General features: G+C 29.5%; 1 protein-coding gene across 1 annotated transcript in view; it reads left to right on the forward strand.

The window, feature by feature from the left end:
* The window catches only part of LOC129960585 (carbonic anhydrase-related protein 10-like), a 763831-nt gene that overhangs the window by 445912 nt on the left and 290201 nt on the right, over window positions 1–27718 (forward strand). Inside the window, exon 4 of the mRNA XM_056074079.1 lies at window positions 13593–13787. Within this exon, the coding sequence (XP_055930054.1) occupies window positions 13593–13787 (195 nt within the window). The remainder of the gene's footprint in view (window positions 1–13592; window positions 13788–27718) is intronic.

Here is a 27718-nt window from a genome sequence, read left to right on the forward strand (position 1 = left end):
AAATATTAAATTGAAATAATTTGTTAATAATTTGAATCAGCTATTAATTAAAGAGTTGGAAAAAAACATGAAAATTGTTACTTAAAGATTCTTTTCATTGAAATTTATTTTACCGGTATTTTCATAACTTCGTTATTTATTTCATATAATAATCGTTTTCTAATAACATTTAATGCCTGTGCTTACTATCAGCTGGTCATTCTCAAAATATTACACATAACAGCTGTCTTTTACTTATAAAAATTATATTTCAAAATCAAGCAGATGAGTCGTGTTATTTATGCTTCTATATAATTAAAAAGTGTAACAATAGCTCACATTTTCAATTTTTAAACCGTGGTAATTTATTCTGAAACCTTTCTTTCATCAGGGAAACAAATGAGCATTTTCAAAATTAAATCCTGATAAAAATTAAAACGATCTCCTATTTGTGTTTATAGCAAAACCGTTTTCTTTTGCTCTTTTAATCTCTCTCCTCAAAGGAAAGGTGAGCTCAGCGTGTCGTGAAAATTCTCGTCCTTTCAGCTGTTAAAACAAAACGAGCACCACCATGATTATCTTATTTCCCTCTAAAAGACGGCAGCCTTCCTCAGATGGCACATTCTCAGCGCTCAGTTGTTGGGACTGAAGCGTCTTAAAAATCAGCCCGGAGATGTTTGCGAAATAAATACTTAGACTTCGAAAATTGCAGCTGTTGAGGATTGCAAGTGAAAGATTAGCAAAGAAGAAAAGAATTTTAGGAATCGAAGGGTAAACAAAGGGGGGCGAAAGTATAAAAGGGAGAACGTAAGTTCGGTCGTAGGTTGCTACTTCACAGAGAATCTTAGATAAGTTCTTCAACACATTCTAAATAAAATAGGATGGCGACCATTTTCTTATCAAATAGGTGGAATCATGATTAAATTTATCGTGGGAGACAGAAGATGAATGAGCTTTTAGAGTAAATTTAGAAAATGATTTAGATCTTCCTCAGTAAGTTCAAACGAATTGGAATAATCTAATTAGCTGTGGTAGAAATACTTTTAATTCCAAGCATCATTAAATTATTCATTTCTGTCAATCAATGTATTAAATTTAGAATGGTGAAATGAGTTGTTTAGCGTGTGTAAGCATTGTATTTGTTTAGTACCAAATAGATTTGGTGAAAGCATTTTCAATGTATAAATAATTTATGTCCAGCGTAGGCTTTGGTTAGAACTCGTAAACAATTTGTGAGCGCCAAACATTGCCAAAAAGCTCAGGAATGATAGCAAAGCTACTTTGAACTGGATAATTTTGTTTTATCTAATCCAACTGAAAGTTGTGATTTACGTCCTTACTGTTTCTTATTTTAAAAATATACGACAGTTATTTCTTAAGATAAATACTAACACTTCAATAACTGATTGATAATATTAAATGCAAATGAGTCTAAAAGACAAGTAATACTGTTGAAAATATTTTCATTCACGTCAAAAATATCATTAAGTATGTCCTGTAACGATTTTTTTCTATAAATGAAACTGCTAACTTAGCAGTTTCTGAAATGATATAGGAGTAATTCTCAACTAATGTAAAACATCATTTTTTTATATTTGCATATATTAATTATACGAAAAATGCTGTAATTATAGAAACTGGACAGTCTGGATAATTCAAGTTAATTCAGTCGGAACTCGACAGAAGTTGTATCCTTAAAAGTAATTTTACAGATGTTGTCAATATATTAGATACTTAACAAAATAAAATGTCGTAATCGACATTTTGGTTATTTTATTCATATAAAGAAGTTTCTTATAACAGAAGCGATTTTTTCATGCATTGATGTGATGCGAAATTATTTAGATATGGAATTCCAATTGATTTCTTCATAAAACAGTGGCATATGCTTAAGGGCTAGGGAAATGGGTGCAAAGGTCTAATATTTGGAAGGTTTCTGGATGGAATCAAAGACCTACAAATAGCAGGTAGGTCATGCGTTCCACGGATGTCTGGAAATATTTTGTAGGCAATGCCCATCTTAATTCCCTGCAGAGTGTTGTTCCACATTTCGAATTCACTTTGAGGTATTTTTGTTTCTTTTTTCTATAGTGTGATGTTACATGCATCGCAGATGTGTTCTATCACTTTCAGAATAGGGACTTGAATGAGAATAGTAAAACTCGGAACTGGGAGACATTTTTCTTTCATTTTAATGCGGCAACTCAACACTTGTGTGGAACAGCCTTATTTTAATGCAAAAGGCCAAATTATTTATCATGAAATCAAGACATAAAATGGATATTCATTGTCAGAAAAGATAAGCGCATATTATTAACCAATCGTGATTGTTTGTAAACATACTAAAAGTCCAAATAAGTATCAGATAAACAAACCCAATAGCATTTTCTCGACGTAGTTCGAACGAAACTTGTGTAACCACGCTACTTGCTCTAAGTCATTGAGTATCGAGTGTAGGTGTTGCCATACTTTAGTAAGATGCAATAATCTAGTGTTGTCATCAAAGGAATTTGAAATGTTGTTAGATTTTAAAGCCTAAGTTTTGCTACTTTTGTTGCTAAAATGAGAGGCTGATACTTGTTGAAAGTACAGTAATGAATATGGGTAATACTTGCTCGGGATTTGCAACAATATCTGATCATAGGTGATATTCCTATGGATCTTAGGCATACGTATTTTTGAAACGAATATATTTCAGATGCTTCTCAATATACAAAGTAATATTCGTATGGATTTTTGTAATAAAAATTTTATTGCATGACTTATTTTACTAGATTTAATACTTGTTGAAAGTACAGTAATGAATATGGGTAATACTTGCTCGGGATTTGCAACAATATCTGATCATAGGTGATATTCCTATGGATCTCAATATACAAAGTATGGATTTTTGTAATAAAAATTTTATTGCATGACTTATTTTTCTAGATTTAATACTTGTTGAAAGTACAGTAATGAATATGGGTAATACTTGCTCGGGATTTGCAACAGTATCTGATCATAGGTGATATTCCTATGGATCTTAGGCATACGTATTTTTGAAACGAATATATTTCAGATGCTTCTCAATATACAAAGTAATATTCGTATGGATTTTTGTAATAAAAATTTTATTGCATGGCTTATTTTTCTAGATTTTTTTAAAAAGTTTTAATGCATTAGCATATTAGTATCTTCTAAGTTAAATCTAAAGCAGTTTTTATCTTTCTTTCCCAAAGATGGTTTTTTGCATCAGTCGATCAGAAATATTTCAGAGAACCGAAATAAATTACCATTATATTTATTTTTTATTTTTATATGCTACATTACATTTTATTTCAATGTTTATAATGATTGCTAAATTCAAATATCGAGAAATTTCAGATTACAAATTCATTCATAACAAAAATTATTTTAATCGGGATCATTTCAAGAATACTGAATGCAATAGGAATTTATGGTGCTCAAATGAATGCTAAACAATGCATTGACAAACTCGAAACTACAAACTATTTTCATGAAAATTATTTGAACATGAAACATTTCAAATATATTGCCTATAAAAAAATGGAAATTTCTATGAATTTCCAGGTTATTCCAATGCATATTATTTTTTAATTAATTTTCTATTTTTAAGGAGTTTTAGAAAGCTTCAATAGCTATGAAAAATAACATACTAGAAAAACCTAATTTTTTTAATGTAGCATTTTTATGCTTTTATAAGTAACATAATTTTTTAATGTATTAAAATTGAAAAATAATTTTTATTACGATTAAATATGGTGTATTAATAAGTTTTTCCCCAAATTATTTAGAAATATATCGGTGAAATAACAGAAGATACTGAATTACCATTTATAAATGCGAAAGAGTTATATTGAAACATGCGAAATATACCGGAATTCTTCAGTATATTCTTGAAGAAAGTTTTATCGGGTACATTTTATAAATTTTTAATGCATTAAAACTAAAAGGAATTTCAATTGGAACTAAATTTCGTGTATAATAAGTTTTTTCCTTAAATTATTTAGAAATATATCTGTGAAATAACAGAAATTACTAAATTACCATTTATAAATGCGAAAGAGTTATATTGAAACATGCCAAATATACCGGTATTCTTCAGTACACTCTAGAAGAAACTTTTATCGGGTACCCTATGCTAATAAAATCTACACTTAATGATCAAACAACGAAATTCAAGTATTCATTCTGGAGCTTAACAACAAAGCGCAAGAAAAAAAAAACATCTTTCAGCGGAGAAAGAAGCTTAAATTTTACATGTTTATTTTCTGTCACAAGAGAAATTCTTTTGAACGTTATCGTTAAACATATTGAGAATTCTGGCTTGCTGATCTTCTGAATAATTAGGCCATAAAATCTTTTCTCTGGCTTCCAAAATCTAATAATGTTTCTTCTAAGCATAATGTTATTTTAACCCTTTTATCCCGTTAGTATCTGCTTTATGAGGAATAAAGTTCGTTCTCTTCTTTTATCACTGGGGATTAGAAAGCAGAAATTGCGGTCTGTTGCTCTTTACATGGCATTTTGGTTTTAGTTGATTCTTCTGTTGTAAAGGAGTACATTAGAGAATACAGTTTTTTTCTACTTCATTCATTTCAATGTTTTGTCTCAAATTGACTCTTATAAAAACTCAATTAATTCACTTTAAAGTAAATAAATACCAAATAATCATCCAAATGCATTAAATAAATGTCTTTTGTCATGATCTCCATTCTACCTTAATAAAATGAAAAGCACGAACTAAACTTTTATTGGTCCTAATAACGAAACCTGAAGGTACTCTACCTACGCAAATGTATTAATATTGAAAGATATATTTACTTTGAGCTTTGAGAATAAGCAATTAAATAACTGCTTATAAAGATAAATAAAAATTTAAAATATGGAAATAACGAAAGTTAGAAATATATGCATAATAATGCATAAAGTAATGACTTTTAAAATACTCATTATTCATTAAGATCAAAGTGTTATTCCCTTAGATTCATACTGTGGAAAAGGATTCATTAGAGGCTCCTAAATTCAGCAACAATGTTTGGTTTTGTATTTGAGAACTGAGCGAATTTTATTTGGTAAAATGAGATCATCAGACAAGTGGAGTTTAATACTCAAGCCTAACAAACATTTTTTTTTAAGTCAGTGCAGCATTTGAAAATATAGTTTGGGGTTACTGGTATGAATTTACCCCTATTAAGAATACATTTGGAAAATAGTTTATTTTATTTTACTGGTCATTTTTGTTTAATTCTAATTCTTTAATTGTATGTTGTATATACATATATAACTATAGGGTGCCTTAAATGTGCGGTGCCTTAAATGGCCCAAAAGTATGTCTAAAAATTTACAAGTATTACTTACAGCGTGCATTTCTACCACTGGGGGGGGGGCACCTCATAAATGAGGATGAGACGCTTCCGGCATGGCGGTTAATTCTAGACACACTGGCGTGTACAGAAATATGTGGGAGTGGGCTGCCTGCCATCGATGCCCGGACGTACTTCCTTAGGGAAGGGTTGCAGCGTGGCCGGTGATGGTACTTCGGACTCAACCACAGTTCCCGCCAGTGTTGCTGTTGCGGCGGTGCGGTCATTCAGAATTTTCCGTGTGCCTTCGGACCGGTCGGAGCATCCGGTTATAGATTACCTTATACATTTAAAATGCTCATATTTGCTAAGTTTTCCAGATGTAAAAAGAAATTTCTGTTATTTATGTATTGATGAAAAAAATTGAAGGAGAAGAAAGCAATCTTAGATAAGTATAATTTATTTTCATTGTATATCACAGACTATAAGGACAAGGAACAGAATGTAACAAGAATGTCACATAGAGAATCTAGTCACAAAGAACAATGATCCTGCAACGAAGTTCTGTAAAATGTTTTATCATCAATAATATGAAAAGGCAGCATGTCTTATGAAGCTGAATATCATTTTTAATATCGACACAAATATTTATCAGCTTTTAAATTATATCATAATTTATACATTTGATATTAAATTCAGTTTCTCTAGATTCTATTATTTTAAAATTATTTTAAATTCTTGGAGGATAAATAATTTTCACATTCAAATAATAGGATGCTTAATATTCTAGAATCTGCTGTTATGGTAATATAAAATAATCTAAATAAAATTTTCATATGTTTATTGAAATAAAGGCATTCTTTCTTGAAATTCTTTTATTAACAACATTGATAAATTTTATATGAATCTTATTTAGAAAAACAGTTCATTACACCCTAATTAGAATTTTTAGCTTCTGTCTTATATCGTATTCACTTTTCATTAAATGTTCTAAAATTTCTATGATAAGAGAAAAATGGTTTACTTGAAAGTGAAGGAGGGAAAAGAAATTCCAAATTAAAATCAGTTTCCTTGAACTTTTGTTAATTATTTACTGTTGCAAGCATTACCTACTTTTCCCTTGTTACATAAAAAATATAAAATGTGGAGTAGAAAAGTTTTAAGATTTTTTTTATTAAAAAAATTGACACTTTGGAATTTTTATTTTGGAAAAGTATAGGCTTTTTGATATTATAACCTCGGTTTCGCCTTGTATAATTTAAATGCCTTATGTGCAACAAAAACTCTTAAAATCATCCTGAAATTCCGTAAAACAATCCGTAAAATTAATTTTAAAATGTTTACAATGCTCTAATTTTTATTATTTTTTATATATATAATCTTTTTCATATTGACGAGGGGGAAAAATTTCTAGGGTTATTGAATTCAAAATATTAATAGTCGTCTCAAAGAAAAAGAAAGTGGAAGAGTATTATTTTTATGAAAATGAATAGAATGTAAGTCTTTAGAATTTATTTCAAATGTAAAATTTATAAATGATATAATACTCCTTGAATTTCTTAATATACTTCTAACAAGAATATAAAAATAGTAGAAATGATGTATGTACTATGAAAATAAGAATTTCAATACCAGTAATTAAAAAAGTTTAAAAAATCTTGAACAAATAATTTATAAAAATCTTAGAGAAAAGGCAAGTAACTAATTAAAACACATTCCTCTCATCTGTAACACAGTTCATGAGTTTTTGGAATATTCCAGTGGTCTGCAGCTGTTTTTAAAAATCCCAGTGCTTGAAACATGATACATGACAAATAAAATTGAAAATATTTTTCTAGAATTAATTGTCTTGCGTATTCACTTGATTTTAATTTTTTACTTTCTTAAAATTCTTTCTTTAAAACTCTAATTTATATTTCGAAGCTCAAGAAATATATCAGAAAATGAGGTTAACATATAATCCTTTACATGTTAACCCTTTAAAGGGCCATTTTTTTCTTGTCATATTATGTTAAAATATTTTTAGGCTTGAAATTAGAATAAGAAAAGGGATTCATTTAGCTTATTAGATAAATTTAATTTGATTAATTAATTAATTAAACTTAATTAATAATTAAGTATCAAATCAAGACACATCATTTTGTGTAAAATAAAGAACTAAAGCATCTAAGTTTCTGTCTTTCTAAAAAAATTTGTCAGAACTTATGCCAACCTACATAAATTCATACAAAGATTGATAAATTTGGTGGGAAGCATACTTCCCACGGCCCTAGAAAGGGTTAACGCAATCGAAATTTTTTTTCAGTTATGTGGTGGACCGTTTTTAAAATCGAATGGTAAATGTATTGAATTACGATTGGTTTACTATAATATTTAATAATCAATATTTTTACTTGAATAATGTGTGAAAAAATTGAAATCAGAAACATATACTTTTCGATTCCTATTGCAAACTTTTTCATTAATGCTGACTTTTTAAATACCTGAAATGATCGCGGATTTGACTAAAAGCACATATTTAAAACTTTTTCCATTTCTTATTTCCATTAAAACGCTGATTTATTCCTTTATACAGAACCTTTATAGACTTGAAAAATATTTATTTTTGCCTTCATGGAAAAAAGGCATATTAATAATAACAGTAAAGAAACAAAACGTTCACAATTTTGGCAAACTTGTAATTTTCTTTCTCTCATGTGTTTTGTAATGGTGTAAGATATATTCCCAAATTTTTGAATTCCTTAAAGTTAGTGCTCTAATTAAAATTAAAAGTGAATTGCAGAGTATCAATTTTAAAAAGCTGAGTATTAAAATTTGCTATATACTGAAGAAAATGTCTTTGAATTAAATTAAATTTTCATTTGAAATATTAATATATAAAGTAAATTAAATTAGTAAAATAAAGAACCTAAAACAATATCTAGAGAGAGGAAGGTAGCCTCATTTTTAATATCTACACATTCTTTAATGCACAGTGGTAAGGAATTCATTTAAATGAAAACAGTATTAAAATTGTTTGTAGCTTATTTATTATGGTAACATGTAATTAACGTTTTAAAAATGAAGTTTAGATAGGTAAAAAATAGTGCATTCATTTTTTCTCTCAATAATCTTTTCATGAATACTCCTTCAACTACACGTTCCGAGTTTAGGGGTGTACTGGGGTGAAACGAAGAGTTGAATGAAAGAAACTCGTTTTCAAATTGGATCAGCATTTTTAAATTAAAAAAAAAAATGTTTTGTTTCTCAAATTCCGGAGCATACATTGTATGAATCTAAAACCGATATATTGCACACTGTTTTTTTTTTAAATTTGTTTCTTGACATATGATTAAAAAAACGTAGCCTAGTTTTTGTCTTTTTTAATCAACAAATAATGTCTAATTTGTTTTTTCTCTTGATCTAATTACTTATTATAACTGCTTTCTGAGCTATTCTAATTCAGACAACTATCTATGGTTCAACTTTCATAATAGTTAATTCATCTAATCTTATATTTAAATTATTTTAACAAATTGTAATCAAACGAATTTCCTTATTTAAAGTTATAATGTTATACTTTACTTATTTTAAAAAAGCTCAAAAATTGTTGGTCTTTTAATAAAATATTTAATTAATGATCTAAATAACCACTTGTTCATTAACTGCAGTTGTGTAACACTTTCCCTTGAAAATGATTCCAGAATCACATTTACATCATTGCAATATAATTTGCCTTTTTTATGGCCCAAATATTTGATAAAAGTAGAGAATCAGATTGTTGGGTTCATACTGTAATGTTGTGTTGTTGTGCATTTCATTAGTCTCTAATAATTGAGGATGAGAAGCTTCTCGCATGTTGGTTAGTTCCCACCACCCTTGTGGGTACACGAAAAGGTGGGAGTCTGGCTTCTCCTACTGATGACGGGACGTACTTCCTTAGGGAAGGGTTTTACCGTGGCTGTTGATGGCCCTTAGGACTCAACCACAGTTCCTGCCAGTGTTGCTGTTATGGCGGTCCGATCATTCAAGTTTTTCCTTGAGTCTTCGGGCGGGTAGGAGTAGTCAGTTTATGATGATGGTCATTTCATTACATCTATGTTTGATCTACGCTTCATCAGTTACATCGTTTTTGTTACTTATTTCATTGACAACGAGATTCCTGTAGCAGTCGTTTTTTCAGTTTTCTACTTCCTAATCGATTAAAAAATGAGTCGTTTCTGCATTCCGGACCTAATTTTTCGTTTGGATCACTCTGATTATGTAAATTTATTTATACCAGATTTTTTCCCTGATATATATTATTGGCAGGGTATGAAATATCGGCATTCTTTAGAATACATAGGCATTTCATAGGTCGCTGGTTAATGTTAGGCGAACTATGAAATATGAGAACTATGACAAGGTTTTCTCAGGTATTTTATAGAATGCTTTATGCTATTTAGGTGAAGTTTGAAAGAAAAGGTCAGGATAACGCTATTATATAATTATGAATATCTTTTTCCTCAACTTTATAAACATGGCCATAAGAGATATGAATTTTTTTGGCTACTACAATTTGTGCATATATGTGCATTACTCGTTTTATTTAAAATACGCAACAGGTAGAAGAAACGGAAATCACCGAGGTTAACATGTCACTATCTTGCTGGTTCTTCCACCATCGAATATAATCGCGTCCATGATTTTTGAAAAACGCTCGTTTTCTTGTATCATGGATAAATTTCATACTTTGCCGGTTGGATATTTGGCATTTTCCCGAATGTATAGAAATTGTGTGAAATGCTAATTTGTTTCATACATTGCTAGGTGAGTCCTCGGCATTTTATTAAACATCTAGATATTCTATAAAATGCCGATTGATGGTAACATATATTTATATAATCTTTTTCTTATCTTATTGTAATCACTGAGAAGAACAATAGAAATATACGTGACAAAGAAGCATACCAGAAATTTTAAATGTGTGAAAGTGAATTGAGAATTAGGAGAAACACTTCATAACAGACAAAAAATTCGTGTGTTTCTTCAATAGTCCCAACACTGCCTGGAAGTTTTTGCTACTCTTCTATTAAATACTTCAATAACCTTTATCTTGTTTGCACAAGAGTTAATTAGTTTGTTATGTAATAACATTCAGATCATATTGTCCGTTCATTCGATGAATCATAGAAGTATTTAGTTTACCAGTGTCCTGGCATAGGGATAGCGCGTCTTTCCCGTGATCTGGGAGTCCCGGGTTCGAGTCTCGGTTCGGGCATGGCTATTCTTCATCTGTTCTATCTGTGAGATGGATGAATGTGCCCCCCTGTAAAAAAGGATTGTGCAAGCGAATGTGATGCGTGAGTAGCTAAGACGTACTCTTGGTTCTAGTTGGCGCTACTAAAACCAGATACACTCTCTTGGCTTATAATCGCTGACTTCATCAACGAGCTTGTCCATGGCAAGTGCCATTATAAACAACAACCGGATTTAGTTTTACTGTTTTGAGTTAAGGAACTCATTGAATGAAGTTTTTAGTTCATCTGTGGTGATCCTTCTTTTATCAAGATGACGTCGCAGTTTAAAAAAATATGACCGATGATGTTTAAAGACGAAAATGAAAAAATATTAATGCACAGATTTCAATTGTGAATAAATGTTCATTAAAATTGCCACGCATCCATAATAAAAAGATTCGTCAGATTCAAATTTAAAAAAAAAACTAGATGGAATTTTGCATTAAAAAATAATTGAAATTACAAAATATACTTTAAAGCTTGTTGAAGAAACTGGAATTCCTATTTACTGTATGGAAAATCAATTTTCAGCTATTTATGGCTCTGAAAATCTGATAATATCTGAAATCGAATCGATATCTTGATCTGAAAATCTGGTAGAATCTCGAACAAAAAGAATGATGATGATGATATTTCATTTATTTCAATAGTAACTTCGTATTCTCACAGTTCAAATTATTTATTAAATATTTTTTTAAATTTTTTGATATATTTATTGGAATGTAAGAGACATTCACAATATTAAGGAATTCCAAATTTTATTTTATGATAAATAACGACTGAACAAATAATAAGTAATATTCTGTCTGCTCTTGGACGTATTTACTTCCATCATTTTATATAATTGAGGAGGTCTTAAAATTGAGTGAGAGTCGTGTTTCCCATTTTCAGATTTCCACATTCTAAACTTAAGCAGCGCATTGAAATATGGTATCTTTTATACGAGAGCAAACGAATTTAAACGTATGCATAGGTAGTAATTCATTGAAACTACAAATATTTCTAATGCTATTGAAATAGAATTTTACATTTAAAAAAATATATTGCTGATGTTGTCTAAAGGCAAAAATGACTGAACATTCACTCACAGATGATGAATAGATTTTCATTTCTAAATATAGAATAGATTTTGAATAGATATTCTGTGAATAGATTTTCATTAAAATTGCTACGAATCTGTAATAAAAAGATTCGTCAAATTCAAATTTATTAAAAACTAGATGGTACTTAGCATTATAAAATAATTGAAATCACAAAATATACTTGAAAGCTTGTTGAAGGGACTGGAATTCCGGTTTACTGTATGGAAAATCAATTTTCAGTTATTTATGAATTCAGTTCCATTTCTAATAAATAATTAAATTCGATTTGTGTTCGATATTTATTTTCTATTTATATCTATTTTCTCTAAAATAGGATTTACTTTTCAATATTAGGAAAAGTCATTTGAAAGAAAACAAATTTAGCATATTTTACCAATAAATACACAATAACAACATGATATCTCGAAAGATTTTTCAGCTTTTAGGGTAGATAAAGTGTACAGAAACGACAGAACGTGAAGTGGCAAAATCACAGGGCCGTCACTACATGGGATATTTATCAGTGAATTAGGTAACAGAGACGGATACAACTCGTAAAATTTGCAAAAGAAAATGTATACAAATATCATTAGGGTAACAGTGCAGTTACATGAACAGCAATTATAAAAATCTTAACATAATAGGGAACAATGACGTGGTCAGTAAGACGTTGCATTAACAACAAACCTTTGAAGTAGTTCAAGTAAATGTTCAAATGACTCGCATTCAGAATAATACACGCTTTACTTATCATTTTTCACGCAATTATACCGTAGTGATATTAGGAATGTCTGTTCTTTTAAATTTATTTTATGCACTTCTTTGAGCCCTCTTCTGTTTCACTGTTAGTTTTTGTGTCCTAATGAAAAAAACATTCTGTGTGCTTCACCTACCTTTAAATATTTTAAATAACATTTAAATAATCCTTTACACGTATTTATAAAAAAAATCCTTCGTATTCCATAGGTATTTTTGTTTTGAACTTGTGATAGTAATTTCGTTAATAATAAGCAGTATTTAATGAGTATTCATTTTCACTGACTGTAAAATATATTGTACGAAATCTTAACATTTATTTGAACTGCAATTTCATTGCTAACAGAGCAACAAATATTAAGATTTTTTTTTGAGTAAAACAGCATTTTAAGCGGTTGAATGTTTAAACTCGTTTTAAAAGCAGAAATGTGAATTACATATTTATCAGAAAGCAGAGTGACACAATTTAAATTAATATGTGGAATTTAACCGCGTAATTACTTCTAAAATACTCCAAGTAAAAAGTTGCAGAGAAAAAGCGTTAATTATTACTCAGATGCTTCTTCTCATTTTATTTCCAGCTGCTTTCTTACTTACATTTAAAATTCAAGTAAGTAAAAAAAACTTTTAATTTACAACAAGAATACGTTTAAATACACCCACAAATCTTGAAAACTTACAGCCAGAATATCAGCAGGTAAACATTATATTTTACCTGTAATGTTTCTCTTTTATATTTAATAAAATCCTTTAATATCAGGAATCACATTATTAAATAATTTTCCTTCATTCTGACAGAGTCATTTAACTTTTACTAATAGTTTCTCAGTTTTTAGAAGCTAAGACATGTTTTAAGATTAAATCTTTGAAAAACATATTTAAAATTTTGGATATTAATATTCATGGCATCATTTATTTCACTGAAAAGTCCGTAATGTTATCCGTGAAACGAAAATCGTGAAATGCTCTAACTGAAGTGTTATTCTATTATGAAATTATTCTCTCACTTTTAGGGGCTATTATTGATAAATAAAGTTAATTTTTTCAGTTACTTTTATATCAAGGCCTCATAAAAATGTTGCAGTATCTAATTTATCGTTTAATGAACTTATTCTGGGAATTCGACTTTTCTTCATTAGCTTATAATTATATCTTCTATAACAGCATCAAAATTAAATAAACGAAATTAGCTTTTCTTTTTCTATTTTTAGGTGAGCGGCATTCTTTCAAACACCGGGCATAGCGTTGCTTTCCGAGTGTCCAATCCTCAAACCAGTGTTCCAATCAACATCACTGGAGGACCGCTGTCATACAGATATCGATTTCATGAACTCCATTTGCACTATGGACGCACTGATGACAGAGGATCAGAGCATACAATATCTGGAACAGCTTTTCCTGGGGAGGTAAGATTTTCATATAATTATTTATTATATACCGATCACTTATACAAGAATGGAAGTTTTCACAGTTGGTGAGAGATGTAACTTTTGGGTCCAACATCAATCAAAACTGGTGGAACCATTATATGTCGACAAAGTGTGTCTAATATTAACGTGGCCTAATAGTTAATTTCAAAACATTTAGATATATATATATATAGTTTCAAAATGAAAAATGCTTTAAATGAGGTGAAGTGTTATATTTTCTGTCATTTGAGGCAATAAACGTATACCTCAAAAAGTTATAAAATCTAACTTTTTTATATAGTCCCCGATCCTCTAAGTGATATTTGGTAGAACAGTTTTGACACAATAATATTTTAAACAAAAAAAAATTGTTCTTCTGAGACTAAAACCGACTGATTTTTGGAGATTTGAAAATACAGGGTGGTTATAATTAAACTTCCCCTATAAATAGAATCATACAACGGAAACGGGTGAACGGAATTTCGAAAAAATTCTTTAGCTCCAAAATGTCTACCAGAGGGCGCCTTTTCTGGAAAAGCATTAATTTTAACGCAATAAATGACCAAAGCGGAATACAGAAACAATATCAACATTTGTTGACTCGTTTCCTATCACCTTGTCATCGAACCACATTAAGTAAAGGTAAGGAAAAAATAATAAAGCTGTTTGAGAAAAAAAAGTTCAGTTTACAGAAACAAGAACAGATTGGGACGAAATTGCGCAAGAGCAGTAGTTTTTAATCGTGTCCAGGATGATGTAAGGAAAGGTGTTTCATGCGACCACCCTCATTCACTGCAAAATTTCAAGTCAATAGAAGGTGTGTTCAACAGCAGATCGTACGGATCAGTTGTGAGGCTTCACACATGAAGCGTTATGGAATTCTTTAAGTCATTCAACGTCGAACAACACACCGTCATCATTACAGTCGGAAACATCGACATAAAACATAACAATGACTGCAAACGTTTCTTCTCCTCGCCAGTTTTGTGCAAAGCTTTCTCGTCTTCGCAAGCATGCAAATCTCCACGTTTTTTTCTAGAATTGACAGCTTTTCTCGGTTGTACATTGAATTATAATTCTTGTTCTCTATTGTTAATATTGTTTTTGTATTCCATTTTGGTAGTTTATTGTGTTAAATTTAATGTTTTTTCGGAAAAGGTGCCTTCTGATGGACATTTTGGAACTAAATTTTTTTTCAAAATTTCGTGACCGCATCTCGTGCCTAGTCTAGATACCAAATTTCGCAGCAATCCGTTCATCCTATCTCGTTCAATTTGGGTTGTTTAAATCGGATTATTAAATTGATCGGGATATATTGTATATTTGATCACCTAATTGCTTATTTTATTGCCTAATTGATATTTATTCATAAAGTTTATCTTTTATAAATCTATTCATTCCAGAACTATTGAAAATTGTAAAACTTATTTTAATATTAACAAAGGAATGAATTTAAAATGTCCCACAATAAAAATATTAATACAAAATTATCCCAATGCCGAGTAATTGCATTTAAGTAATGATATAAATTAATAGCATCCTATCTCGTTCAACTTGAGTTGTTTAAATCGGATTATTAAATTGATCTGATTATATTGTATTTGATCACCTAATTGCTTATTTTATTGCCTAATTGCTATCAATTCATAAAGGTCAGCTTTTATAAATCTATTCATTCCAGAACTACCGAAAATTGTAGAACTTATTTTAATATTAACAAATGGAATGAATTTAAAAAGTCCCCCAATAAAAATATTAATACAAAATTATCCCAATGCCGAGTAATGCATTTAAATAATGATATAAAATAATATCATCCTATCTCGCTCATTTTAGGTTATTTAAATCGGATTATTAAATTGAAAGGGTTATATTGTATTTGATCGTCTAAGTGCTTGTATTTTCAATTCTATTTATGTTGTGTTAATTTTTTGAGAGAATTTTACAGTTTTTAAATATCGATGTATGTTACTTTGAAAGACCGATAATTGCCAAATGTCGATATTCTCCGGTGAATGTCAGTATTCGTATAGACGCCATTCGACATTCACCGGATGGTAGGATCGAATTGACGAATTTGACATTCTCTAATTTCAGTCTTTCACAATAACAGATATATTATATAAATTAGATTTCGCATAAAAAGTTATCTTTCTTGGTGTAGAATTACGGTAGTTAAAGCCAATCTACCAAAACATATTTCGAACTCCGATTTTACGTTTTTAAGTGATATTTTCTTGATATAATTACGAAACCGCCTTTAAAATCTAAAAAAAGAGTATTTGAAAAATGTTGACATGAAAGCATCCAACCATTAGATTTTTTTCTTCCAAAGCTTATAACCTAGGTTGAACATGATTTACCATTTTATTCTAGGCATACTATATAAAAATTCGATCCTTCTCATTAAAAAACAGTAATCGTAGCAACTCAAAAGAGTTTTAGTATTTCAACAAAGATTTTCAATTCAAACTAAGCAAGTAAGAATAGTCTTGAAGCAACTACAATCTTACAATATTTTGTAAATTGTCCCTGTAGCTTGTGCATTATTTCCCATATTCACATAAAATTTCTTATCGAAACTTGTATTTTCATAACATTCTGCAGTTTCCCTTTTGTTGACACTTATTAATAAACATTTATTAAAATTAGTGAGAAGAGAACATTCAAAGGAAGAATAACTCCATCAGATCTACATTGAACAATAAACAGACGTTTCCTTAACTTATTGGTATTCAGCTCAAAGAATATCTTCCGGGTCTTACAAACAGTGAAAGTGAGACAGAGGATAAACTAGATTTCCCGTACTAATGCAATTACTTATTCGGAGAAGTCTAGCTGAGAAAACCATTCCTGAAGAATATATCCTCTAAAGAAAGTTAACGCTCGAAAATTTAAAGCTCTTCAGCGAATCTAAGAAAAATTTGTAATGTTTCAGATAAAATATCAGTTACATAAATTACGCAGTAGAAAATCTATGCGTCGCGTTTACTTTATTTTTTTCATTTTATAAGAGTAAAAATAAACTGAATTACATTAATAAGTTTTTTTAGCATAAATCTTATCACGATATTATTTATCTTATAGTTTAACGTTAAAGCAAAATTGAAATTTCTTTTCTTTTGCAGATTTAATCCCGAGAGAATTAGATTCCTTTTCTTAAATGTAAATAGAAGCACTACACCCTGCAAGATGCATACATTAAATTTTAGACTTTTTTTTCTGCTTTACAGTTGTAGAAGTAAGAAAGGAAATACATTTTGCAGATGCGATAATTGCTTTTTTTAAATAATCGAAACAATAGTTATTTCTTATTATTTTTTTTAAATTGCATAAGTAATCATAATAAATCCAAATTTCTTTCATATAAAGGCTAACATTTATTGCTCGCATACTCTTAGTATCTATCACTGTGGGGTGGCCTCCCAAATAAATTATAAGAAGTCGTCGTATAAGTAAGTGGATTCTCGCTTCGCTATAAGTACAGTAGACTCCCGATTATCCGCGCCTGCCGCACAAAGTTTTTTTTTTTTTTTTTTTTTTGACTGATTTTTTCAAAAAGGTGCAGTTTTACAGTTATGCTTTTGTAATTACATAATACATTACAGTATTAAAACAGTACATATGTATTAATTTTTCTGTGTATCCTTGACGCCTCTCGTAAATACTAAGCACTTTTCTGTTTTCATTAACAAAATGCATTTTAGGTTAGTTTTGAGTGATATACTAAAATATTAAGCGTTAGTTAAACATTTCCTGCTGTTTATTTTACGTTTAATTGTACATAAAACGATTTTTCAAAGTTGGAATGACTGTTTTCTTTTTTGCTATACCCGTTTTTAGCTTTTTTCGGATTATCCGCGATTTTTGTTATCCGCGCCGCCGCGCCACCCAATTCCGCGGATAATCGGGAGTGTACTGTATAGCATTTGTAGGGTGGTAATGAGGCCCATCCTGATAGTGGGTTGTGCTTCTATTGGAGAAACTGCTACACAGGCTGGTAATGACTATTTTGAAACTGACCATAGTACTTACAATACTATTCGCGATGGCCTATTATTCAGAAGCGCCGGACGACTATGTGCCAGACCGGAGGCGATTTTGTTGACTGCGTAATTTTTTAAAATCACTATATAGATGCGATGTTTGCTAATAAGTTTTCAAATATTTTTCAAACAGAGTGAACTGATACTATATGTTACATGATAATAATATGATATAGTAAAAAACTGTAATCGTAAAAAATAAGCCCTCTAAACTACGAAAAACGTTGGATGCAATAGAAAATGGACTGATTGCCAGCACGGGGAAATCGTGGGATAAGCAGCTGGAGGGTTAAAATATTCCTAATATTTTTAAAAAATTTGGATAGTTAGATAAATTAGATATTTCTTATGAATTATTAAACATCACTAAGAAGCAGAGGAAGCTAAGAACATTTTTAAAATAGAAACTGGGTATTAAGAAATTTTATTTTATTTTTAGACGAAATGTAATGTGCCAATAATTTGATGTTCAGAAGTAGAAGGAATATGTAGAAAATCTTACTCCAGTTTGATTTTCGATTAACGGTTTTTAATTTATAAGGAAAAAAGTGATTTAAATGAATAATTAAGAAGAAAAAAATTAAAGCAGAAAATTTACTTTAATAATATTTAATAATAATCAAATAAATAATTTTAATTCATAGAAAAATGAATTTTTTGTGAACTTTGTAATAAATTTGGTTAATTAAGATTGGATATTTCTTAGAATTATTAAACATCACTAAGAGGCGGAAGAAACTAAGAACGTTTTTGAAAATAGAAACAGGGTATTAAGAAATATTATTTTATTTTTAGACGAAATGTAAAGGGCAAATAATTTAATGATCATAAGCACAAGGAATAGATAGAACATCTTACTCCGATTTGCAGTTTTTATTTTACATTTAATTAATAAGAAAAAGTGATTTAAAAAAATTAAGAGAAAATTTAAAGTAGAAAATATACTTTGATAATAAACAAATAAATAATTTCAACTCATAGAAAAGTAAAAGTTTCGCTCAAAGCAGAGATCGGAACTAAAAAAATCAAATTAGACCTAAGAATTCACATTCTGGTAAAGATTTCGGAGCAGGAAGCTTCTTATTCGATTGTATCGGTGCCTTGGAAACACTACGTCTCGTTTTACGACATTTAAGGCTGAAATAGGAAGACTAATCTGGATCTTGATGGCTACAAACGGACTTCGTTTATGGAAAGTCGATTAATTGTTTCGTTTATTCATCGTTTACGAACAACCTGGTTGTCCGATAGAGCTTATCCAATTTAGATTTGGTTGGCTGTAATGTGAAGGGCTATTGTTTAAGAATTTACTCGAACGGGCATTTATGCTGTTCTAACAATGAGAGAAAACCAATCTTTAGAGAAAGTTTCAGTAATTTTCTTTCTTACATTTACTTTTCATTTTGATTCAACAATATGAGATAATTATGAGATAACAATATAAGATTCAACAATGAGATTGAACAATATGAGATAGTTATGAGATATCAATAAGAGATTCAGCAATATGTTTAAAAAATATCAGATAATTATGAGATAACAATATAAGATTCAACAATGAGATTGAACAATATGAGATAGTTATGAGATATCAATACGAGATTCAGCAATATGTTTAAAAAATATCAGATAATTATGAGATATCAATATGAGATTCAACAATACTAGACATTTCTTTCGTTTCTATCTGTTTTAAGTAAATGAATGAATAATATCTAAAGTTTTAATTCATCTTATTATATCAATACTGCGCATCATTACTGCCTTTTACTATCTTAAATTTAAAAAAACATTTTATTTGCAAATAAAGGCGAAAAAAGATGAAAAATATAAAAATTTAAAAAATAATCATTATTTGAAAAAAAATTATTTATATTATTAATTTCTCAACAAAAAAAAAAGTAAAAATTTCAAAAGATTGAAAAATTATAGCAGATTTTAAACTCCGGCCAGGGGAGCGGTGGTCTGGTGATAAGACCTCAGAACCGGAGGGTTTAAGGTTCGAGACCCGATTCCACCGAAAATTCGTCGTGTAAGCGGGTCTGGTGCAGTTTAAATCCGTCTGGATCAAACGTCCTTATTTTACAATGAGTGTGGTGCGGAAGTTAAGAGAGGTGTGCCAGCTCAGGTGTCATCCTCGTCATCTGACCGTGGCTCAAAATTATGAGGTCCGTCCCAAAATAGCCCTAGTTGCTTTAAAACAGGACGTTAATATAAGTAAACTAAGCTCAAACTCCATCCTCCGCTCCCAAATGTATAAGTAATGTGAACTTCCACGGAAGGGGTTTCACTGTAATAAATATTTTTAAAAAAAGTGAATAAAATTAAAAAGTAATGGTATAGCTATTTTACATGAATACCTAGCATAAACCTAAGAAAAAATGTGCAAACATAATGTATTTCCTTTAGTATGATTTCTAGTGAAAACCGTAGATCTGTGCAACGTCAAATTTAATTTTTACGTTTCTGAAAACAATATGCAGAATGATACCACTGGAAACGAAATAAAATAAATACAATAGACAAAAATAAACAGAATATAGAATAAACATGTATCTCACTCGAAAGGCGAAGTATTATTTATATAATTCCTAGATTATAAGTAAAAATTGTAAGAAAAGTAATTTTATCTTAATTTAATAACTGAAGAATCACACACAAAAGAAAAATTCTTCAATTGTCACAATTATTCTGTTTTACATAATTTTCAAACATTGAATTTGATAGAAAAATATGAATAAATACCAGAAAAGGTCGTTCATTGCAGCAAGGAATGATTCATTTCAAATTCTTAATTATTTTGCTAAAGTTTTCAACTGTTATCATTAACAATTCATCATAGGGTTTTCCATTCAAATTTTAAATTTTATTAATCTACTATATAATCTTTCCAAGAGAGGAGAAAAGGGTGATGTTATTTTATGAATATAACCACTTAAAATATTTATTTTGTGTAGATTAGTAAAATAATTTTCCTTTAAAAGTGCCGCCTAATAAAAATTCCTTGTAGCCCGCAGGTAAATATAGAATTAATTAATAAATATTTTTCTTTTAGAGCGACTTGAAAAGAATTTTTTAATCATCTTTAATTTGAATGCTCTGAGATATTATTTTGAATCTATCATTTTATCATCATTTCCAAATACGATGTATTTTACATAATTTATATCTAACAGTATTTCTTTTTAAAAAATATTGTATTTATTTATTTATTTATTTTTTTTTTTTGAAAATCAATCAAATTGAATTTAAGATCCCAAATCAATATCTTCGAAAAATATTTTGGCAGGGCATAGATCTTATTAGAATGATAAGCAGCATTTTAATTACTGCTTTTTTTGTATGACTAGTAACGTCAAGATACTTATTAATTTTGAAAATCATTTTCCAGAACAATGATAAATAAACTAATATATGAAATAAATCCGTATCGAATGAATTTTTGAGAAACTGCGAAGAGTTTTTATCAAAATCAGAAACTGATTCAAGACACCAAACATTTTTTGAATATCATAAAGTGGAACATCATAATTTGACTTGAAGTTTTCACGTATCGTCTATTTGGCTAAAAATATTCAGTGGATCCAAAGTTTAATGTGCATTTCTATAGCGAACGTGCTGCAAAATATCTATCTATCTATCTATCTATATATATATATATATTAAACATGAAAGGATCAAAATGGATAGTTATAATCTTTGAAAAAAAATATGAGGAAAGTTAATATTTTGATCAAAATTTTCTTAATATTTTAATGAACGATATTAAAAAGGATTTATCCATTTAAGTTCACAAATCTTTTTGCAAATTTGATATAAAAAATTAAACATCAAAAACATGTTTTACTTTAGTATAATGAAACCTAAGATCACTAGCAATGCTGACTGTGATGTGAAAAATAAGGCATCATTCAGGTTGGCCATTTTCTTGTTTGACAAGACACAAAACTCTCAAAGTGATATGTCAGATATAATAATTCTGTTCAAGTGCCCTGGAGAATAAGTCTTTTGAAAAGACTAGGATACTTGCACATCTTAGTGCTTTGAAAAAACTATTTCCTTAAAAAATTATATTATCTCTTTCCTTGATTATTTTTGTATTAATACTGAAAATATATGATGGTATTATTAATGATCTTACGGTCCTCAAGGTCTCATCTTCCTAAGATACGAAAAGTGTTACGACCCCTAGATATAGTAGTTACTTTATTTCCGTTCTGGCTTACTCTGCTTATCAGTTTCTACATTTTACTTTCTTTCTACTTACCAATGAAGGTAAATGAAAAGCTGTGTTTTCGAAACACCGGCGTCCTGTTTACATCTATTCTTTTAATGAGTAGCAAAATACTCAAAGTGTTGATCACGAATGGTGACCTATAAAATGATGCAACATTGTAGTTACCGGTATATCATTGTCTAAAATAGTCACCTAAATAATTAATCAGGTAGTGTTTAATCTGAAGGGTAATTTTTTTCTGAACGTTCCTGAAGGAGTCGGAGTTCCTGAGACTCTAACTATTATAGTAATAAATGTCGAAGCTCAAAAGGGTTAAATTGTATTTAAGAATTTTCCAATTTAGCATCAAGAAAAACAAACGTAAAATTTAAAAGTATCAAAACATGTCTAGTGATAAAATAATTTTCAAATTTTGTCAAACAGCAATATTTCCATTTTTTGCCATTTTCAACACATAAAACAAATTTACGTAATCAGATAATCATACGAATAATAATAATTTATTCTGCACTTTTATCTAAAACTATGCCTTTTCCTCTTTTGCATATGCTTCAAACTTAATTTAAGATAAAACATTTTAATGTGGAACGCTCTCCTAAAAAACAAAAAGTTTTACCATGTAGCACTGCTAAGTATCAAGCCTCTGATTGAAGTATACATTTAATACAAGAACAATTACAAAAGATAACGCATTTGATCCAAAAATACTAATGTCGCTACTTCTTTTTAACCACTTTAGAATCAATGCTGACAGAGCAATATCAATATAGCATAATGAGAAGATTTTAACTAATGTCTGCTCTTGATGAAATTATTGAAATCATATGACATGGCACTCGTGTAAAGCAATCATCTATTAATTGTGCAAGCTAGAATGAGAGAATTTCCTATTTTTTTAAAAGAGAAATAAGAACACACTAATGAAAGGAAGCTGATTTTTAACTGAATTTTTGGCTTGAAATTTTTATGCAATGATGTTCACATATGTAAAGTGATTTTTGCATAATTCCAACGGGGTTTTTTTTCAAGTTATTGCTGTAAATATTTATATTGTGTATTTGAAAACACAGAAATTTTTATGTGTGTACCACAAAGCTGCCATCTCATATTGACCTTTTGAATCTGTAGTTTTGCTTTGATTTTTTTTCTCTTGGTAAAAGATCCTGAAATGAAGTTTGAAACGAGATATTAGCATGGATCATCTGTTTCTTTTAGGCTGACAAAAATGGATTTTAGATCATGAAATTTTATTTAATCTAATGATCTCATCATCATAGTATGCTTTATTGAAGCAATTTCAAAGTAATTCTTATTTCTTATGATCTGTTATCTGAGTTCCATGAATTTAATAATATCCAAGCATTTTCAGGCAACAAATCTGACAGTCAAAATCTCGAAACGAATATTTCAAATAAGGAAAGGGTGAAAAAAAAAGAGAGATTATTTCGCTCTACGAATTAATGAGTACGAACAAATTTGGACAAAATCTTGTGAAAAAAGTTATGAGATGAAGAAGTCACAGAATTTTTTCATCATAATTCATATAATATTTTCTCAAAATATCATTTATTGCGCAGCTCTTTGAAAAGCACAACCATTTCTTATAAAATCCACAAATGAGCCATTAGTGGAAATGAGGAAAAAAATATTGCTTTCGGAAGGTTATTCTTTTGCTTTCAATTTCATGATAAAGAATACTTTATTAGTAGATACAAATAACGAATACAGTTTATCTGCGACCTGTATGGGATATTACTAATATGATCTCTAAATTTCTAATCAATTTAAGAGAATATCAAATTAAATCATTCATTTCTGCTGTGGTTGCAGTTAATTTTTTTTTCTTTTTATATGCAGTCAAAACAAAGTGAGTTACATCATGTCCGGAAAACAATTGTATATCGTAAAATTAAAAATTTATCCTAGCTCTTTCGAAGTCCATAGAAATTTTACTGATTTTGAAGGCAATTCTAAATAAATGACTTACAATACAAAATAAATTATTACTTAGCAAAAATTAGTTAAAAATTTCATAGAGCACAATACATTTTTGAATTGCTTGCTTAGACTGAAGCGAAACTGAAAATTACGAAACAAAATATGAAAGCATTTCAAGTGGAAACAACCTCTCTGCAGCATCCTAAAATGATATTCTAACCAAGTGAATAAAACTTCAGAATATATTTTCATACCAATAATTCCATCTATTTTAAAATGCTGAACGAGTCAATTGCTTGAAACTGTTATGTTTATGATAAATAAGAAACAGAACTAAGTCAAAAATAATTCAAGTATACTATTACCATATATTTCATGATATCACCGCTTATTTTATTATGTCACCTTTTATTTAGCCTATGTAACACGTCTTCTCTAAGCGGCTTTGCCTACTTGTCAAAATGTCAGCACTTGAACAGCTAGTATTTGGGATCGATTCCTAGAGTGGAGAAGTGAGAGGTATTTTAAAGTCTACATAAACTTTTTCTTATCTTCAAGAGTATGTCTAACTCTATTTATTCGATTTTTCTTATTCAGTTCACTAGATATTTCCTTTTATAATGTATATTAAAGTGAACATTATCTGTATCTGTATTAGATAATACAAAATTATAATCATAGTTAATAATCTGTGTTTCTTTTAGGTTATTATTAAAATTTCGAGTATCTTATTTTGTAAGAAAAGGTTATAGATTCATGACAAAAGTATATTTCGAAAAATTCTTCTCCATAAAATCTATTTTAATGTCGTTTACTATATATCTTTCGTTGTTTTCGAAGGGGAAAAGTCTTTCTTGTATTAGATTAATATTAAAATTCCAAATATCCTATTTTGAAAGAGGTTATGATTCATGACAAAGTATGCGTCGATAAAGTCTTCGGCATGAGGTCTATTTTAATCTCGTTTCTATACATCTTTCGTTTTCACTGGAAAAAACTCTTTCTTGTAACAGTTAATTTCATTTTGTGTGAAAAAATTCTTTCTTTATTTAATTTATGTTAAAATTTCGAATATCCCATTTTGAAAGAAGTGGTTATGATTCATAACAAAACATGCGTCGATAAAATATTCGGCATGAGGTCTATTTTAATTTCGTTTACTATACATCTTTCGCTTTCGAGGAAAAAAATTCTTTCTTGTTTCGTTCATTATGCTATACTTTCTTCTACCTCTACAAGGTATGATCGCAAGTAACGCACCGTTTTTTATGATTTAGTTGAAGGAATATCTGCGGTAACACATTTAAAAGCTGTAAATGATAAATTTAAGGAAATGAGTCATTTTTTAAACATTTTTCTTCCAATTAAATTTGTAGATGAAATCTTTCATGCTAAAATACGTGTATTAATTCAAAATAAGAAGACGATGTGCGGTTTAGAGGAGGAAATGAATGCAACCTAAAAAAATGTTCAATTAGATTCTAAATGATATTTGCAACTACTTTGGTCAAGCGAATGCGACTCCATGCGAATTTATTCCATTTTAATTTATCTATTTACTTTATCATATGTAATATGTTAGTGAATTCATGTGGAATACTTGTAAATTGTAGAAGAATGAAATCAGTTATTATTTATTTTAATCTATCAGGCTTGTGATCATAAGAATTTATATTTCATTGTTGTTATCATTAAGCAGCGAGCTTACTCAATTAAGCGAAAGTAAGAAGATTATCTAAGAGTTTTCGGGGGATGGTAATAATGTAAGTAAATAAATTTCGCCAGAAAGCGAAACAACTAACGTAAATGTTAAAATGAATCTTTAAATGTATTTTTGTTTTTCAACAACTATCTTTGTTTCTAAACAATGTATTTTTATTTTCGAACAACTGTCTTTGTTTCTAAACAATGTATTTTGTTTTTGAGCAATTAAGTTGGATTCGTATTGCATGTATTAGTGTAACAGAAATGCAAGTGTGTCTTATTGACTTTTGGTTAATTACAGTTTCCTATGATAACTATTACTTTGTTTCTATGCAAATTTCGAATATTTTTCCACTTCGCTAAAATAATTCGTCAGCATTGAATTTATAATAGAAGCGACTCTGAATTTATTTTTACGAAATTAGTAATTCATCTTGACTAAATTTCTATATATGTAATAAACATTTTGCGTGGAAACTTTGTATATCTTAATACTAAAGAATATGCAAAAGGAGGAACATAAAAATATCCTTTCCTGAACTACATTCACTATACTTTATTAGAATCGTGAATTTCATCATAGTATATTCTATTGAATATTTTATATAGAATTCTGTGTACCATAATCCTTAATATATTCTATTGAATATGCTAAGCTCCTGCGCATATTGTTACGGATTTATTACTTCCGTTCGTAGGGATTCTTTTAAGATTTGATGGTCGATGTAGAAAGAAACAGTCCTTTAGTGGAAAACAACGACGACATTTATTAATACAAAGGACACGAATACACAGACTACAAATTTATACAGCCGAGATGAAGACAGGCAACAAATACTAGCACACTACAACAAACAGTAGCTTACAAGTCGTAATCGTAGAAATACAACCACAGCACACAAAGCGGCCAGACAGAGTTCATCAAGGGGAGGGGATCCTCGGAACTTCACTCTACGGTCTGTCCAAACTGCTGAAATTCTCCACTGCCTCCTCGCTTTAACTGTATCGAGCTGGCGACACAGTACTACACGACTGGCTACTCTTACAGGATTCGATGCTGCTTCCACAATGAACAACAGGACTCGACACACAGCTCAATTCAGCAACAGCTTGCGCTCCACACAACACAGGACTATTCCGGCGCTGCTTCCTTATTCTCTTTACTTGTTTTCGACTCCAATTCCAATTGCGATTCACTGTATCTTAAGACTACCATCCTTTTATAGTTCTCGGGAGGCGGGTCGAGAACCTTCTGGACCCATGAGGCGTATCCTGGTTCCTATTGGAAGGATCGTTAAAATTCTCGAAGTTTCCAGCATTTGAATGAATCGTGCTCTGAAGCATTAATCCAGGTTTCTAACAATATTATGTAATGGTAATTTTCACGAAATGAAACCAACATTTAACAGTTCGTTATGTTTTTGCTTATGGCAGTTTCAAAATGTTTTTATTTGAATCATAGCGTAAGAAGACATGCATCAAAAGATTTCCTAATATAAATCAGCGATGCATTTTAAGGAGAAAAAATATCATGTGGAAATAAATGAAAGAAGATGACATTTCGAAACTTTTGAGCTTTCTCTATGAGAAATTCTGTGTAAAAAGGAAATGGGAAGAATATTGTCATTAAAAATGAAGTTGAGTTATATAAGTTTTTGTCATTGCAATTTCAGTTCATAAATTTGGAAATAGGAAATTCAATATAGGTTTATATTCAAAAAGACGAAAAACGAATTTATAAATCTGTTTATAACAATGCGTAAAATGAAATGCATTATTACAGAAAAAAAAATGTTTAGAGAATAAAAAAATTGAGATGTAAAAAGGAAAAAAAAAAGAAGAAGAAGAAGAAGAAAATATGAAAAACTAAATTTTAAAATGTTTTAGAAACGGTACCACAAAACTATAATGCAAATTTCTTTAAATAAAGAATGTTTGTACTATAAAGTTTTGAAAAATTTCCATAAAACATCAGAAAATGATTCATTATTTTCAATTAGTTA

This window comes from Argiope bruennichi, chromosome X2 (genome assembly GCF_947563725.1).
Source record: "Argiope bruennichi chromosome X2, qqArgBrue1.1, whole genome shotgun sequence".
Lineage (NCBI taxonomy): Eukaryota > Metazoa > Arthropoda > Arachnida > Araneae > Araneidae > Argiope > Argiope bruennichi.